The sequence below is a fragment of the Rhamphochromis sp. 'chilingali' genome, assembly GCF_963969265.1.
Source record: "Rhamphochromis sp. 'chilingali' genome assembly, chromosome: 5".
In the NCBI taxonomy this organism is placed as follows: Eukaryota; Metazoa; Chordata; class Actinopteri; order Cichliformes; family Cichlidae; genus Rhamphochromis; species Rhamphochromis sp. 'chilingali'.
The window spans coordinates 18,768,591-18,787,777 of record NC_137932.1 but is presented as its reverse complement, the minus strand read 5'-3'; the positions used below and the strand labels follow the sequence as shown (position 1 = coordinate 18,787,777).

The 19,187-nt window shown below is 41.6% G+C and overlaps 2 protein-coding genes across 9 annotated transcripts in view; both read right to left on the bottom strand.

The window, feature by feature from the left end:
* LOC308397422 (dihydropyrimidinase-related protein 5-like) overlaps positions 1–3,061 on the bottom strand; it is a 32,409-nt gene extending 29,348 nt beyond the window's left edge. Inside the window, exon 1 of the mRNA XM_080883340.1 lies at positions 2,961–3,061. The gene's annotated coding sequence lies outside the window, so the exon portion shown is untranslated. The remainder of the gene's footprint in view (positions 1–2,960) is intronic.
* A 1,927-nt stretch (positions 3,062–4,988) lies between these two features.
* LOC308396722 (DNA (cytosine-5)-methyltransferase 3A-like) overlaps positions 4,989–19,187 on the bottom strand; it is a 100,654-nt gene continuing 86,455 nt past the window's right edge. For 3 of the 8 annotated variants that reach the window (XM_080882245.1, XM_080882251.1, XM_080882252.1), the window contains 8 exons: positions 16,979–17,063; positions 15,515–15,660; positions 15,318–15,408; positions 15,084–15,232; positions 14,800–14,885; positions 14,195–14,288; positions 13,900–14,018; positions 4,989–11,551 (listed from right to left, as the gene is read on the bottom strand). In XM_080882245.1, the coding sequence (XP_080738371.1) occupies positions 11,410–11,551; positions 13,900–14,018; positions 14,195–14,288; positions 14,800–14,885; positions 15,084–15,232; positions 15,318–15,408; positions 15,515–15,660; positions 16,979–17,063 (912 nt within the window). In that variant the 3' untranslated portion in view covers positions 4,989–11,409. The remainder of the gene's footprint in view (positions 11,552–13,899; positions 14,019–14,194; positions 14,289–14,799; positions 14,886–15,083; positions 15,233–15,317; positions 15,409–15,514; positions 15,661–16,978; positions 17,064–19,187) is intronic. The other 5 variants (XM_080882247.1, XM_080882248.1, XM_080882246.1 and 2 more) reach the window with 5 other exon arrangements.

Below are 19,187 nucleotides of genomic sequence, written 5' to 3'. Positions count from 1 at the left end.
ATTTACAGCCACTTGAAGATAGGAATAGATACTAAACACACACACACACACACACACACACACACACACACACACACACACACACACAGAAGAATTGTGTGTACTGCTGCAGGTTCATGCATGAATAAGCATTACTGAATCACACACAGATAAACAGACAATAAGGTAACTGGGGCATCACTCTGAGGATTAGGGGCATCTCTGTCTCTACACGCCCCCTAATCACACTATACATTTAGAAAAAACTCAACGCCAAGAGCTGTACATAAAATTTATTTTGCCAGTATTTTTTCTGTCTGACCTTTGACCTTCGGTCTGACCTACTCTTCAAGTTTTTCCTCTTCTCATTTGAAGGTGAAATTGTTTACATTTTCCGTGGTCTTCCTCTCCACCTTCCTGGCAACTCACTTTTCAGCATCTGTTGCCAAGTATATCCACTACCCTGCCTCTGCACATGCCCAAACCATCTCAGCCTCACTCTCTGACTTTGTCTCCACAACACTTAACCTGAGCTGTCGCTCTGATGTCTTCATCTCTAATCCTTTCCATCGTGTTCCCGCCCAATAAAAAGCTTATCATCTTCCATTGTCCCACCTCAAACCATACATCATCTGCAGTTGATCTTAGATTATCAAGACCTTCTGCATAATATGGAGTACACCTGTGTGCACCTTCCTCCACTCCTATGCACCAACCTATGCTCTTTATGTCCTCTTATTAAAATGTTTGTTCATAAAATATAAGTTCTTATACCGGGAGTCAATCCAGGCCACCTGGGTGAAAACCAGGAATCCTATCCACTAGAACATATGGGACTGCTTGTGTTGGCCACTTACTTGGACATTCAGCTGTTGCTAGAGCCACCAGTTTGGTCACTGCATTGGTTGTCACAGTGACATCAACACTGCCCAGTCGCGGGTACTTTTTGCACAATTCTGACCAACATCCTGAATATTGCTGTCACTACTTAGACAAAGCAGAGAGCAGAAGGTGTTTAGTTATGCAGTTTTTCAAGCTTCTTCCTCTGTATAACCTGAGAATCTCTGAGTGACCTCTGCACAGGTACTAGCTGCAGTATTCTCCTGAATCGTGCAGCGACTCAGACAATACCTCACATCAGAGCTGGTATAGCAGGAGAAGAAGTCAAAACTGGAGGTAAAAGAAATGGCTTAGTCTTTTGAAAACTGTTGCAACAGTATAAACTGTGAATCTCTGAGCTTTGGTATTGTCATTAAAGTGGCAGTAAACATATTTTCAAACTAGCAACAGCAGGTTATGAAAGTGCATAATTAGCAGTGGCAACACCATCATTCATCAGGTGGGAGGTGCAACAGGGCCATTATTAGATAAAGCTGCTCCTTACTTCCTCTTCCTGAAATGTCTGTCCTTATATGCAAGTTGCTATACGTGGAGTCAAACCCTGGGTGAAAACCGGGAAACCTGACCACTAGACAATGAAGTGATCAGGTTCAGTTGCTGCGAAAGGACATCATCACCTCCTTATCACCAGTTACACCAAAGGAGAGGGTGGGGTGCTTGCTGCACTCTACTGATCAGCATCCTGAACAATAGGTGTCGCCACTCAGACAAAGCAGAGAGAAGAAGCTGTTTAGTTTTGCAGCTTTGCAAGCATCTAAAGCATCGTCCTCTCTAATGTGGGAAACTTTGAGCTCCTGCACATTGAAATGGTGGTAAAAACTGACAGAATTGCACATTTGTGCCTCAATCAAGGATACAAAAATTAGAAAATGCATGACCAGCCGAAACCCAAAGACTACACCAACAGCTCTGACTGTAAGGGCCTATAAGAACCAAGCAGCAACCTCCAAGGAAATCCCTTACATGTTAGGAATACCCAAAATTAGAGCATTAAAAGGGATGTTTACCATCTGGTACATAAATCACTGTTGGCATCTTCATATCAGCCCTGTAGGCGTGACGTTTGTATAAGTCTGCCTGCATACACAATAAGAGAAAAGTAAACCACTACATGAAAACAGGGCTGTTATATACACCGGGAGAACATGCAAACTCAGAAACCTAGCTGAGGCAAGGCTACACCACCACCCTAATTAACACGTTACACACTAGAAGACAACCATTGCATTCCTAATGGAAACAGACCATGTGTAGGGCAGCAGTTACATCATCTAATCAGGACGCCCTCTGATTTATTCAGATCAATGTGGTGTACCTGAAGGATTTGCAGCACCCAGGAATACCCTCCAACCAAATAATGTGCACAACCTGGATTTTAAATCACCTGTTCGCGTTTTGTACCCAGCCACACACACACCAAGGACTCCAAGCACACGCACATGCACGCTCACACATCGTGCATACAAGCGAGTGTCCACGGCTACAGACAGACCCCTTCATTATCATCATCATCATCATCATCATTACCGTGACTCAATAAATTTGGGAAAAGGGAGAATAACCTAAAAGGGACTTACATAACAAACACACAGCCTTGCAGCACTGATGGCACGCCACACACACACACACACACACACACACACACACACACACACACACACACACACACACACACACTCACATCTCACCCATATTTCATCGCCCCAAACCACACGATGCCATTTTCACGACATCACCGCCAATTTTCCATTTTTTCACCGCATTTAAGCGAAACTAATGTTTTTTCATTCATTTACTGGAAGGAAAAACGTTGAGTTAATTCATTCACATTTTAATTTAGACGCAGAAACACGTCACTGATTTGCAAAAATGTAACAAAATATAGAAAATCTGCCAAATTTGCCTAATTTTCGTTTACAGAGACTGATTCATGTTCGTTATAACCATGCCGTTACCAATGTAAATGGCATAAAGAGGGATTTTAACGCCTCTAATTATGATATAGGTGATAAAATCTACCGATTGGTCAACAGCTCTACAGCCTGACGTCCTCTCATTTGTGGGATTTTCTGTCTTCTTACCCGGTTCGCAGATTCCGTGATCCTACTCAGCAGGAGCCTGTCTCCGATGCCCAGCACTGGCCGAGTGCGCGAGGACAGCTGGCACAACGCGAGCAGCAGACGCTTCTTCGGCGACCGTCCGGCAGCAGCCAATCAGGGGCCGTTCGAATGAGAGAAACCGGAAAACCGACCAATGGGAGGGGAGTTTAGTCTGTGGAAGGCGTTTCCTCTTCCTCTTGGGAAAGGGGCGTGCCTTCTGCTGCTGTAGTCGTGATACCTTCACTTGCGGTCAGAAATGTAACGATTAGCATCCGATTTTATTTTATCTTTTTTTTTTGTGGGGGGGGGGGGGATTTGAGCGAAGCATTGACTATTATTACTATCTTAGGCCACTTTAGTTGCAACATGAGTTTAAATTTGCTTTCGTTGATTATATTTCTGAAATGTTGACTATATATTAACAAAATAATAGCAGAAATACATTTTACCTTTGATTTATTTATCTTCTGCTGCTTAATCTTTAGACATGATCTCTGAAAAGATAAACGCTGGCCCACACGGGCTTTTTGTGTGATTGTTGCTTTTGACCCAGTGCACTCGAACGGGGCAGTTACAGCGTTGAGAGGTTACTTTGAGCACTTGAATGCAACAATATGGAGCTGAAGTGCCACAGTGTGGAGACAGGGATGCCCTCTTTGGCAGCTTGGCTGGCTGCAGCCGCTGTGGTGGGAATTCAGAAGAATTAATTAACAGCAGTCGAACCACAAGCCTGTGACCTGCACATATATACTGAATACACCTGCAATATCAACCTGCAGGAAAAAAAAACAGCTGATTCACAGGTCAGGCATTCACAAGTCTTTCCAAAGCACAAAATTATGTCCAAATTGGCTCATGTGATAATTAATAGTGAACTTTAATACCTCATAGTATTCATGTAAGTGATATCTGTACTTTAATGATTATTGGGGCTCTAGTTTGGGAGAAACCCCCCCCCCCCCCCCCCCCCCAAAAAAAACCAAAAAAAACCCCCCCCAAAAAACCCCCCAACACAGAACAAAAATACTTGTGGTTCACGAGACCTTTCCAGTCAATAATGTGTGTTCTTTATATTTCATTAAGCTCTTTGCTGTTATTTATTTATGGGAATTTTTTGGTTGTTGTCATTATAACAAAACTGTAAATAATAGCCAGCGTTAGTTGTGCAGATAGATGTGAAGAAAAATAGTAAATGGATCCAGATCAACAGATTTCCCACTAATCTGTTCATAACATTTGAAGTAATCGTTCACTTTATTGAAACTAGAGAGCCATTTCTATTTTTACATAGATTTTTATATGCTTTACATATAGTATTCTATCAGATTTTATTTTACCTCACTTTTTAGATTCAACTGAGTTACTTTCCCTTTTATCTTTTGTTGGTCTAATTTGTTTTGAGCTTTTCTCTTTAAGCTACTTTGTTGTAGGTTATGTTTATCATTCTGGAGGAGTACTTGCAGATTCTTCACTTTCAGACCCAAAACTGGGAAAATATTTTATAATTTCACAAACCTTTTGGCTGTGGACCAGTGTGATTAATTTGCAGACTCATTCTTGAGGGTTTCCTCTCCAACATGTGATGAGAAAAATGTGGTCAGCAGTTTTGGTTTGATTCGATGTGGAAAACTGACATCAGAGAAGTAAAATAAGCTGCTAGACCAGGGATGTCAAACGTAGGCCCCGGTGACCAGAATCGGCCGAGCAATCGAGCCCACTGGACAGCTTTGGAAAATGTAATTGTCATTTATGCTACACCAAAGTAAACAAGATAAACAACAGAAAGTTCCTGTTTTTTCATTATCTGCTAAAGAAATGTATGTTTGTTTGTTTGTTGTGTGGTTTCACAGAACAAAGCACATTTTCTGTGAATTAATGAAAACTTTATATTTTATAATTACAGGGCAGTTTTGGCCATGAAAATCCAGAACATATTCTGTAGTTTTACATCTAGATTTTTAAGACATAGCACCCCCAAATGCCACATAGGTAGACACACTAAGCAGATAGTCACAATAAACAGTTCTTGTTTATTCACGGTTCATTTCTTACACTGTTCAAGTACAAAGTTAAAATGCCTTTTTAATTAGTTCATATTCATACAAGAGTAAAATAATAATAGTGCCTTTCTTCACTACCGCAAACATAAATACAGTAAATGTAAAGACAAACTTGATTTATACTCCTAACAATAAATTTTTCTTGTTTTCAGATAAAATTTTAGCACCTTTTGAAACACCAACAGGTCCTCCTTTTCCTAAAAGCTCATCTTACATTTAGTCCATGAGATGAGTGTCTGCATGCGCCACAGCATTGTATTTGTAGGTGTTGTGCATGTATCTCTGCGTGTGAGCGTCGGTTGCTCTGTGTCACTGTGTCATAGCAGTGTGTGTTTGTCTGTGTATGTATGTGTGTGTTTGAAAGTGTATCAGTGTTTAAAACAGCGCATCACTCAGCCTAAAAGCTGTCGATAGGCGAACAGAAACATCATCACCGTATCACCCATCACTTAAAAACGTCAGCTCCTTTCCTCACACTTTTCCCCCCCATGGAGCTCTCACACAGAGACGTGTTGGAGAAAAGGAAAATAAACAGCTGGAAACTGTAAACAGGCTGAAAATCGTCATGCCTGTGCTGAACCAGCAGCCTCCAGAGCAAATATAACAAACGCCGGTGAGCCCCAAGACTTAAGCCACTGGCAGCTGCAGTGAGTGATCACGCTTTTAATGCGATGCTCTGCTGAGAAATTTGGATCCTGGCGTACAGTCAGGTGTCACTTTGTCACAAAACGCCCACCAAGCAATGGCTTACATGTCAAGCTCACACATTTTATGGCAAGGGCACTCCCCAATGGCAGTGGTCTCCCTCAGCACACCACAAATATGGCTCGAGGAACGCAACAAGCAGCCTGATGTTTGGATGTGGCCTCTAAACTTCCCAGATTGAGGGGGGCCTATACAATATTAGGCAGGTACTTTAATATTATGGCTACTTTGGCGTGTATATACATCTAGATATAAATATCCCCATCTAAAAGTTGTGAAGTTATTTAACTGTTTAACAGCTTCTGAAGAAGCTCAGATTTCCGGTTGACCAAAACTTTAGGAACTAAGTTATTAAATTTGATTTAAATGTTTTGGCATGGATCAGATCTGCACACGGCCTTAAATAAATCTGAAATGATAAAATTCTGTGAAGCTCATGTATTTTATTAATACGTTTCTTAAGTCTCAGGACCTCCAGACTGGGAACTGCCTTGTGCCAGTGGAAATTCAGCTTTTACAGACAGCTTTAACTCAACCCGTCTCTGTTTGAGAGCATCGCGCGGCTCATAGCTTCAACGATTTAAAATAGAACAAGTCACTATACTAACTGTAATATATGCTTTCTCTAGCCTCTCTCTCTCCACTCTAGGCTGAGACTGAACTGAACTGAGCACCAACCTGGAACAGTACACACACACAATAACAGATTATTACTGTAATTATTATTACCATATTATTATTATCGTTACTCCCTAATCTAACATGGAATCGGAGATTACACTGACTGACTGACATGCAGCACCTGGAGAGGGGCAGGGCAGGGCGAGGTGGGGTTATTGGAGTGAGGGAGAGATTAGGGTAAGGGTGGGCAGGATTTGGGAGCACCAAGCGTCGTGGGCCATGATGATGTCACAGCCAGCAGCGCTGCGGAAAGCCTGATGGCGGACAGGCGGCCGGCAAGAACACAGTGTGTATGCATGTGTGAGTGTAGCGGTGTTGGGTGTTCTGTAGCGAAAGGAGAAGCGTGAAGGTTGTTTCCAGCAAATGAGAGTGTGAGTGTGTGTGAGACCTGCAGGAAGAGCACTGTAAAAAAGAGCAGAGTTTAAAAAGCACCTGAAGGTTGGTTGTAGAAACGGAGAGTAAACACGATGGAACAAAATCTTTGAACCTGCTGGCTTACTGTGGCTATGAGAGGTTGTGCATGTTTGTGTGAAGGTCTGTGTGTGTGTTTGTGTGTGTGAGACGGCATAGACTGCATGTGTCCAGTTGTTAGCTGGTATCTGAGGAAGGTCTGAGGATCAGAAGGCTTCCTGGAAAAGATGGTCGTCCGAGGACCAAAAGCACCAGACTGAAGTGTTTTCTCTAAAGGCAGCCCTGTCTAAATATTACATACATATGAACTTGTTTCTCATGTGTGTGTGTGTGTGTGTGTGTGTGTGTGTGTGTGTGTAATAAATACAGCCACCACACTGGATGACATTTCCTCTTCACAGAGCAGCTGAGTTCATCCCAGCATGCATTGGGTGAAAGGCAGATGAAACACCCAAGAAGGCTCACACAGCTGAACCTGTGTTACATAAGGAAGCTTCTTTTTATTTATACAGGGCTATCTGTTTCAGTCACAGGAAGTAGAAAGCCAGCATATTGTCCACAGAGTAAAGTCGGCCTCTGCTTTCAGCCGACGCAGAACGGTGACTGTAGGACGTTTTGGATCCCTGTGAAGCACAGGGGGAGAATGAGTGCCAGGGGGATGGCAGACTAGTCACTTAACTGACAGTGGAGCTGAGGCACAGAAAGAAGCTGCATTGTAAGAGGAGGGAGCGTAAAATGCTGCTGAGAAGAGGATGCTGAATGTCTTCTACTTCTAACCACCAATGTTTTAGGTTAATGCTTCTCGGAGGCGATGGTGCTCTGCAGGCAGAAATAATCCTGCAGAATGAGTTTAACCTCATTCTGTAAAAGACAGAAGTGCCTTAAACCTGGATTTTTTTTTGAATGACCAGCAGGGGGCAATGCAAGAAAAGACTACTGGTTATTTTAAGTTGATGGATAAAATCCTGTCCTTTATATTCCCTATGGTTGGAGTTGGAGATTGAAAGCACATAAACAGAGACACAGACATCCTGAACTGAGATCCTGGGAATTTTGCTATGTTGATAGAAGTTTAACTTCCAGGGGAAAAATACCTTCTTTCTTTTTCTTATTTCTGTTTCTTATGTCCCAGTGACCTTTGAAATTAAAGCTAATTTAGATAGTATTTCAAAACTGTCCAAATAAATGCCTCGAGGGGCTTTCTCTTTAAAGGAGCTTTTTGCAGCTGTTTGCAGCTTTTAACTAAATCCTTCACCATCAGGGGGCAGTGTTTTCCATGTGGCTCTGTTGATATGGTTTTACCCTCTGATATTTGCTTTTATTCCTCAAGAGGCCTTTCATTCATTTACTCCTTTCATTTGCCAGACTGCCAGCCTAAGTAATAATACATAAACCTGATGTGCTATCTTGTGGTACAAAGTGGTATTACACGGTCCTACTTCACCAACGGCTGATTTCTCTCTAACACATTTAAGGAATTGTCAAAAGACCTTCTTCTGCTAAGTTGATGTGAATTTAAAGGGAAAAAAAAGTTTGATTAAAACTGTTCACTTCTATTTTGAGGTGAGATTTTCATATGAAACTCGGAATACTGTTAGTATACATTTGAGTTCACTGTACATATAAAAAATAAAATATGAATAGAATGAAACAAAAGCTAAATCCAGTTTCTACTTTGGTATCTTGGCAGTATTTGGATCTTATGTTCAAATGCCAGTTCAAAAACAGACAACAAAAGCATTGGAGTTAGTGCAGTTAGTACACATTTGGAGGACACTGTGCCACGTCCTAAACAATAAATATATTTGCATTTCATGATCTCAAATCCACTCAAACACTAAATTATTTTGCACATTACTTAATGTTTGGAATTTATGATGCTGGAGAGTTGTTAGCATAACATTTTACAGAAATTTCCCATTAGCCCTAAACAATACCTTGAAGAAATAGAGGAAGTCAAAAGATAATCAAGTTAAATTTGAGATTACTTGAATTTAACTTCAAATCTATCAACCTAACATCCAATGAACGTCGTCTTCTGCCTTCAATAATGTTAACGAGGCAAACTTTGGTATAATATGATGACATCTACTTGTTCCTGATGATCATCAGCTGAGTGACATCAGAGTAATATTACATTGAAAATGAGCACCAAAGTCATTTAACAGTTGTCATCCCAGCGTAAGTGAAACACGAGGAAATATTTTCATTATTAAAAGCATTCGTGAACCTAGTGTCTGAAAACCACCAGGAAGTAATCAGTACAGTACAGAGATGGTTTGCTTGTTGTGAGGAAAGTAGAAGTAGCTTGTGTTTTATATACGGTGTATAGAGTACATTTGCAGTATGAAGTATGGTTGTCTCCCACTAGAGGGCACTCTAAATACTGAGGATGCAGACAGCAGCAAGGATGTTTCTACTGTACTAGTTTTAAATTTCATAACTTTTGTTTACATTCAGAAGGTTTTTTGCTTTTATATATGTCAGCATTTTGATCTTATAATAAGGCTGTTAAAGTTAACTGAAACTAAACCACAAATTAGTTCACTGAAATAAAACGAAAACTAACCAAAACACTTACAAAACTATATAAAATATTAAACTATACAGCAACTGTCTTCGGTTTTAGTCAATTTGTCAACCAGGTTGAGGACACCAGGATGTCTTCATCTCTGTGTTTGTTTTGTTGTATTGTATTATTCCATCATGATAAAAACTACCATACATTTCATAATAAGGAGAAGTAAAACTAACACTGAAACTAAAGTGATAATAGTAAGTCCACCCTGGAGACACAAGAAACTACTGAAAAATACAAAAATCAAACATTAACAAGTAAAATAAACTCCTCAAACCACAGCTGCATCCCAATAAAATTCTGTTTTATTTTATTATTTCATTTTGCTTTAGATAAAAGTGGATCTCTTTTTCTTTCTTTTCTTTGCACTGAGGTATAAATTCATCTGCAAGGATTATTTGTAGCACAAGAGCATCCTCCTCCTTTAAGAAACATTTAAAGGTTATAGTCTTATTAAGCTGTAGTCACACTAAGAAAAACGATCTATATATTAATCTGAGCTGGTCCCAAAAAGTTGATTCTGTTCATCTGGACGTAGCATTTTCAGTGACTTCCTCAGTCTCACCTGACTGCAGGTTTCCCCAACCTTATAAACAGTACCTTTGCATAATGACTAAAACTAGCACCAGTGAGTAACAATGGACTGTGAGGTCAGTTTCATGATCATAAACATGCAAATTGCCATACCATTCACAGAGAGTTGGGGAATGACTGCAATCACAGCATGAAAGTGAAAAGATGAACTCTTAGGCGTCCTCCTCAATTCAGAGATGCCATCCGCTTAGCCAGAGGTTGTTTGATTTCCCCAATGTATGAATCGTGGCAATCCTTCTGGCACTTAACAGCGTGAACTATATTACTCTGTTTGTGCTGGGGGACCTGATCCTTTGGGGGGAGCAATTTTTGGTGCTGGGTGTTTTAGGGTTTGAAAGCTACCGAGACGTGGTGTTTACAGAAAATACGTCTCAGCTGTTCTATTACTCCTGAAAAAAAAAAAGATCAATAAACATTTTTGCTTAGGTAGCAGTTGTCCTTCTTTCCAGGATTGCCTGGAGCTTCCTTTAGGTGTCTTCCCAGCTTTACTGAAGCCTTTTTGGTACAATGTTCTTCCACTTCCGCTGTTCACTCGAGCGAAACGTTCCTCCCATTGAAAGCGCTATGTCCAGAATCAACTTTTTGGGATTTCCTTACCTGGAGCATGCATCAAGAAATCTAAGCTGCGTTATCTTCCTTTTGGACACTCTCCTGCACCCTCATTCAATCCTTAAACCTCACAGCTACCTGTTTTGCCTGCTGTTGCCTCCACCTGCTCGTCTATTTGAACTCAAAACTGCAGCGACTGAAACAAGCAGAGACCATTCAGTCTCCAAGAGCACCAAAATCTGTAAAAGTGTTGTATTAAAGTGGCACCATTTCGATTGTATCACTGCCTGACCAGCACCACGAATGTTACGTGTGTTTGTGTGTCTTTCTGTTTTCACAACACATGAATACAGTAAAGTGTTGCGGGACTCATTGGTCTGTTTGTACGTATTCATAGAGATCTTAAAGACAGAAAAAAGGCAGGGCATCTGTGTTAGTTTGGCGCCCCCTGGAGGTTTGAACTCCAGCTGATACGACACAGTAAAGCCAGAAGACATCAGTTTCAAGGTCGGACAGGAAGTTTGTGTATGACAGAAAACTGTACCTGTGTGTGTGTGTGTGTGTGTGTGTGTGTGTGTGTGTGTGTGTGTGTGTGTGTGTGTGTGTGTGTGTATGTGTGTGTGGTAGCACGGTAGCACCAGGGGACTAAGGTCAGCCAGTGGTCTACAAGGGATCTCAGGAAGCAGTCCTTTACAGAGTGTGTATGTGAGTGTTTGTGTGTCTATGTCCGGTCATCTGTTTCATTTTGCGTCAGCCAACCTTCATGTACTGACTGTACACTGTGTATGGTTATCAGTGTCTGTTTCTGTTTATATGTGTGTGTCTGTACGTGGGAGGGAGTTGGTGTGTGTAACTAGTTGCAGGCAAAATACTCCTTCAGAGGAGCAAAAAGGTGCCTGATGACAGGGACGCTCCACGAACGCCCCAGAAGCCTTTGTCTGGCCAGACGACTCATGTTGGACACGTCGGTGTAGTGGACGGGGAAACCAAACACCCTGAAACAGACCACACAGATCATTACTTCAGACTTTAAATAGAAAAAGGTCTGTGAAGCAAAGCCAAGAAATATTTCAAATCACTTAGGATCCTAAACTTAAAAGAAGATTCTTTTTTTCATTTGAATTTGTTATATTTGTTAGTTTTTGTCTTTCAAAGATTCAAAAAGTTTATTGTCATGAGGACAAAGAAAAGCATTTCTCTGTGCAATGAAATTCTTTCTCTGCTGTCCACACACAGATGCTGGTTAATATGTGCAAATAAAATTGGAACAGATAAAATGCAAATAGTATAAATAAATAAATGGAGACAAAAACTGAAGTGTTAAATAGATTGGTGTGCAAAAGAGCTTTGAGCTTAATGCTGGTTTAATATGTAAGATGACCTGATGTGCAAAATTATTACTGTTAAAATAGTTCAGCTGTTCAAGAGTCTGACAGCAGTGGGGAAGAAGGAGTTGAGTCGGGATGTTCTGGATTTCACACTTCTAAACCTTCGTCCCGATGGCAGAAGTGTGAACAGTCCGTGTTGGGGGTGTGTGGGGTCTTTGAGGATGGAGGCAGCTCTCCTCTGGACTCTGTGATGGTAGATGCTCTGCAGAGAGGGCAGCAGAGTCCTGATGATCTTCTCAGCAGCTGTTATTACTCTCTGCAGGCGTTTGCTGCAGTGATGCAGCTGGTCAGTGTGCTCTCCACAATGCAGCTGTAGAACTTGCTGAGGATCTTGGCCGACATACCAAATTTCCTCAGCCTCCTCAGGAAATACAGCTGCTGCTGAGCCTTCTTGACCACCTGTGTGGTGTTCAGTGTCCAGGTGAGGTCCTCAGAGATGTAGACGCCCAGGTATCTAAAGCTGCTCACCCTCTCCACTTCAAGGCCCCGGATAAACTGCGGCTGGTGATGCCTCCCCTTCTTCCTCGTGTCTACTATCATCTATTTTGTTGTCCTCACACCATGACACCAGACCGGCCACCTCTCTCCTGTAAGCCGCTTCATCCCCTCCAGTGATGCGACCGATCACTGCAGTGTCGTCGGACTGGGCCCTACCAGTCAAAACGTCCAGTAGCTAGTCATATAGGATGGGGCGCAGGCCGAGTGTTGCCAGCTTGTGAGTGAGTTTGTGTGGGACTGTATTGAAGGAGGAGCTGTAATCAACAAAAAGTACCCTGATGTATGAGTATTTGTTTCCCAGATGGGAGAGGAAATAGTGAATGGCAGCAGCGATGGCGTCTGATGTGGACCTATTGGGCCAGTAGGCATACTGCAGGGGATCCAGAGTGTCTGTGATGTTGCTCTGAATGTAGGCCAGCACCACTCTCTTGAAGCACTTTGCAATGATTGGATTGCAACTGGTCTATAGTCATTTTGGCAGGTGGTTTGGCTTTTCTTGGGAAGAGGGATGATGGTTGTGGTCTTGACTAAGGTCAGCCAGTGGTCTAAAAGGGATCTCAGGAAGTAGTCCTTTACAGTGTGTGCATGTGAGTGTTTATGTGTCTTAAATGTTTGCTTTTCATTTGCTTTGATTATTTTTTGTTTTAATGTTTTACTTCCTGCTTTTGTTTCTTTCCCTCCATTGAAACACGGTCAAATTATTCATTTACCTTGAATTTGACTGCTTCCACCTGTGTCTCATTTAGTAATCACCCCTCTTTTTATATGAACCCCACTTCTCATTTTACAATTTACATATATTGAAATTCTCCCTCATTACCAAATAGTAAAGCAGAGACACAATTTCATTTCATGAAATGGGAAATCTTGTTAGTTAAACACGTGGCACAACTACATCATAAGTTTTTAGCCCAATTAATCTCATATTGAGCTTTGTATTGTAAGACAAAGATGCTACAATAAGAGAAAGAAAACCCCACCAATCAAATGACTTCCTATAAGCAAGCACTTGGCAACAGTGGGAAGGAAAAACTCCCTTTTAACAGGAAGAAACCTCCAGCAGAACTAAGCTCAGGGAGGGCCGGCCATTTGATGCGACCGTTTGAGGGTGAGGCGAGACACGTACATGATCTCAGGTCTAACATGCTTGAATTACAATCTCAACCCTACTATGTCACCATGTGACCATTTGACAGGATATAGCTTCTTTTAATAATTCAAACAAGTTCACTTTCATGCAAGAACATGCTTAAAACAATTAACCTCTTAACATCCACCTGTACAGGTATGTATATATGGATTTTTCATTTTTTAAGGTAAGCCTAAATGTAAATACAGAAGACCCATATGGTCAAAATGAAATCTAACCGTTACCCTTAGAGGTCTGCAGTCACCTGCTGGATGTTAAGAGGTAATAAAAAACCACACACACACACACAAACACGCGGCTCCTGTACCTTTCCATCTCGGTGCACCACAGTATGTCCTCCTTGTTGTCCATGTAGACGGGGAAATGCTCGTCTTTCCCCTGCTTCACAGAGTTGGAGCGTGTCGTTATCGTACGCAACTTCTCAAACTGGAATTAGCATCCAGAACCAAACACGCACAGACAGACACAAACAAACAAACCAACACACGCATCCCTTTTAATCCTACAGCCTACTCTCATTTTCAACAGCAGCTTTCTGTGATTCAGACACACAAATACACACTCTCTCACACAAACACACACACATACACACAAGTGGATACCTTGGCTGTGCGGCCATGCTCCAGGCACTCCTGTAGGTCCAGCTTGTCGTTTGCCATCGGTGTCAGTGGCCTGCGGTATTTAGAAAAGCACAACCTAAAGAAGAGTTGCATTTTCAATTCAGTAAGGAAAACTCGTAATCACCCTGCAGCTGACTTTCCCAGGTGTCCGGCTGCTGTCTGTTCTTTAATTGCTTTCGTTTTCTTATGCTTTCAAACTCAATACTGACATCATTGCTCTAATCCAATCATCTTCTTGTACACCTTCTCCAAGTCAATCACCCTTCACACTACACTTCTGTCTTTTTGCCTCTCAGATGCACATTAGTGCAACCCACCTCCTCCCCATCTCCGCCTCATCCTGGTGACTCAGAGCTCCGTGCAAGCCTCCATCTTCACCACCACCAGTGTCTAGACTCTGGGGGGTCCTGTCCTCTAATTCCTGCTACTACTGAGATTTTGTTCTGCTACGATGGGTCATCGGAGACTAATCGCCAGACAACTGTATTGAATTCTGTATCTCAATAAATCATGTTCAGTTCTTCCAAATGATCTCTCCTTACTGAAATAAAGTGAACAAACCTGTGGTGTTTGTGTGTTTGTATCACCTGGACATGCCGGGCAGGTTTCCCCAGAAATAGCGAGCGCGGTGGGCAGCAGAAACCTCCTTGGCGTCGATCATCACTGGGTTGCACTGAAGAGGAATATTAATGTTATGTCATACTGCACGACGGCCCTGAAGACTTACTTTTGACCTAACTAATGGATGGATGGATAAATGGATCCTAACAACCTTCTGTACCACAACTGAGAATGTCCTGTGGGGATGTAGTTGGGGGGCTTTTTTTAAATTTCACTTACAGAATAACTGCTGTGGGTTTGTTTGCCGTACCTCTAGAAAGCGGGAGATGTCCCGTTTGTCACTGACTCCCATAGCGACCACGTTCTCAAACAGCCAGAAGAACGGCCTCTCGTCGCCGGGTTTTGGCCGCGCCTCATGCAGCAGACGGTAAAACTCAAAAAACAACCGGCCGGTCCCCTCTGAAGGAAGACAGGGAAAGTTCAGCCTCCTTATTTCATTTAGCACAACGAGCAACAAGTAAATGATTATACGAGTGCTTCCTACCATAAAGTCCTTTCCTTGCAGGGTTGACTATGGAAAGGTCGTTGCAGGGGCTTCCTCCTATCACCAGGTCAAATGGTCCCCATTTATCGATCTGTCGGTGGAAACACAGCACGTTAAAGATTACTGCCTTTAACATAATGTGAGGAAATTTTTCTGGTTACGTTGTGGTTTTGAGGAGCAATAATGATTTCTCTTACATGTTTGCGAGTTACGGTGCGTACGTCTCCCACGTACATGATGCGTCCCTCGTGTCGAACCATGCCGACAGTGATGGAGTCTTCACACACTTCTGATGCAACATACTTTTCGACCTGGATGCCCAAATCTTTCAGCACCAGAAGACCTGACAGACACACAAACATCATGCTAAAAACTCTTTAAGGGTTTAGGTTTTAAGATGGCGCGGCCACGTCCAGGCGCCTTCCTGACTGCTCCGCGCAGACTATGCACCTTTTTAGTTGTTTATTTATTTATTGCTTTGTTACCTAATGCATAACTACTGCCTTACAACTGAGGACTTTCAAGTCAGGACTTTCCATATAGGTGCTGTGGAGAGCATCCTCACACAGAACATTGCATCCTGGTATGGGAAGAGCTTTGTTAAGGACCAAAAAGGTCTTCAGAGAGTGATCCGTACAGCAGAACGCTGCTGCAGGGCTGCTCTCGCCTCCCTTCAGGACATTTACAACAGGAGATGCTGGTCCAGAGCAGCTCAGATATTGAAGGACCCGTCCCATCCCAGCAACAAACTGTTCCGACTTCTGCAATCAGGCAGAAGGCTCTGCGCCATCCGAGCAAAAACAGAGAGGCTCAAGAGAAGCAAGTGACACAGGAGTCATTGTTACCACATTCGCATATCATTCCTGATCCTTCTGGCTTCACTACGGCACAAGACACTTTAACACCCCACTCACACAATGTACGTTCTCAGATTTATTTATTTAATTTATTTATATAATTTATATAACTCACTCACTTACTGCATGCACATAATGTCCTCTTTGTATATATTAGCGTCTTGTACTTGTATAACTATGCATGTGAAAAATAAACAATCTTGAATCTTATTATAAATGTTTATCTTTTAAAATAGATATAAATCCTTCCAAAATACTCAAAGCTTCTAACAGAATGTGGTGAAACAACATTTATAACATACAGCATTTATAACAAATACTTAAACCCGCACAGTCAGAACGCCAGGCTGAGCCAATACCAGCTGTTCATGTTTGTCGTGTTCATTTTTAACTGCTTTGACAACTTTGGGATGGATGAAGTAAATCTTACTTTGTCTTCACATTTCTGTTTTATACTTCCACTTAACCACTTTTCTCATTTACCATTAAATTCACTTGCTTTATTTTTGTTTTATGTGTATCTGTATTATTTTTTATTTCATTTTCAATGGCAAGCTCTTCAATGAAGAAGAGATTTTAATCTGAGAATATCGTGAGCTGCACCAAACTTTTTTTCTGCGACTTAAACTGCGTAGAATAAGGATGTGACAGGATATCTTTATATTTCTTTTTGTTTCTTATTTAAAGCAACACACCCCGATTATGATGGCACAAGTCGTAAGGATAAAGGATCATATTAACCTGTTAATCAATAATTTATTGATGATGAGAATAGTGGTTAATTGCCGCTCAGCACTTACACACCTGTGGCAATGCCATCGAATAAAGAGAGGACTCTGATTGGTTGCCTCTTCTCTGCTGCAACTGGGGGATACAACTTGGCCGGCTCCTGAGAGAGGGTTAAGAGGAAGAGGAGATCAAATGAGATATCAAACTCTACAGTACGCAAAGGCAGAGAGCTTCTCCTGATAATGATCTGCTCTTTACTAAAGAAAAAAGTCAAGAAGAAGAAGAAGGAGAGAATATCAATAGTAAAGGTGAACATGATCTGTTTTGATGTGCATTAACCTTCGTGGATAATTGAGAGCTGACGAGCCCTGGAGCGTAACCCACACTGATCTCCAGATAATTATGTTTCCAGCTAACTGTAATGATTCACACTTCAAAGTTCTATAAAGGTTATGACAAGAGATAAGATGTAAAGTGGCAGATACATTAAATTTAGCACAATCCATTGACTTACAGCATGCAATGTGAGCTTAAATAAGATGTCTGATATTCACAGGCTGCTGTAAGAAGTAATACAGTACCGAAGAGCAGGATGTTTATTAATACAATATAAAAGCAGCTTAATGAGCCATCTGAATTTGATGTTACCACTTACACAGTGACACTTCGGTGTCATAGCCCCCCCATGCTTCATAACAGCTATTCTCAAACTGCATTTTTAAAAATGGGCTATGGTAGGGACTGAAAGAATGAAACTTGAGCTACAAACATTTGAAAACGAGTATTATTCTCCAGACTCTGTATTTATGCAGCCTTAATTAGTTTTTCATTAGTATTGTGGTTATGATGGCTAGCGTTGATCCATAAATTGCTGTTGAACTGCAGGTTAATGAATCCTGACAGGAATTCTGAGGCACCCCCTCTACCCCTTAGCCTGGAGGAGGCTTTAATGTGCTTTACCTGGTAATGATCTGGGCGGATGGTAATGAGGTGAGACACCTGTAAATGTTTAAACATCTGTTAACTGGCGGGAATCACAGACGCCCTCTTCGTGTTGTTGTTTGGATATGGGAACAGATTTATTGCTCGTCTATAAATGAGGGCTCGAGCTCGCAGCCTCTCTCTTCCACCGGGTCATTCGGTTCGCTGGAACTTTGGTTGCTTTATTTATTGTTTTACTTGCTCGTGGCTTATAACTGATGAACTCGCTGCATTAGTTATGTGTGGTAATTCTTTCCTACCTGTTGATCCTCGGTCGTGATGTGGCTAATTATTAAACTTGCAAATTGTAATCACAGCACATAAGAAGGTATATCTACAGTCATATTATCTACAAGTAAAGTAAAGTGAAAGTAAGAAAATATGTCTGCTTTTGGTTTCTCACACTGGCATGTGTAAATATCTGGGAATCCCCTTACTTCTGAAACAACCAGGACTTCATTAACGTGTTAGATGTTATGATGGAGGTCTTTAATCTTCATTAAGACTTTCACAGTTGATAAATTCTCTGGTCCTTCAGCCTTCATGGTAACGCAGAACAAAAGCAAGATATCAAAGTGCTTCCTGCCTGGTGTTTCCACCTTGTGACAGATGGCAGTTAAAGGGAACTTTGACACTCGAGATCTGGAAGAAACTATAGGCATCGCATATGAATGGCGTATCATGTGATATGATATGACATCATATGAAGAGCAGCATCTGGACAGGATAGAGCTGATTTGGAGGAAAATTTTTGGACTTGAAGCTGTGTAACACCAAGTGTCAGGAATTCTCGAAACAGATGTCTGGCAGCCGGTCAGTAAAGTGAAACAGAAATAAATCTGGCTTCTACAACAGGTCTGTGATCCAAAGCAGATTTGAGAATCTGCAGCGAGCTACAAGAAGCACGAGCATCTCCTAACTGTTCCACACTTTTATTTTAAAAAAAGAGGCAATCATGCTTTTGAGGTTGTAGCTACCAAATGTTAGAACAGCCTTCCTCGGCCTATCAGGTCAGCCAAATCACTGGTTTGTTTTAAACAATCACTAAAAGCTAAGTTCTCTAGGTTAGCTTTTGCTTAATCTTTCACCCATTATTTTTGGCCTTTTGTTCTTCTGATATGTCTGTATAGGAGTGTGTATGCAGGAGTGAAAGACCCATGTGTTTGACTGTCTGTATGCATGTATTATATCTATATGGATCTCTCTTCATTCATCAAATATGGCGCCACTTTTTTCTAGAAGGACTCTCCTACATTATGAAAACAGTGTTAAAAACAGATCTGGACAAAATGTTTTGCTCTTT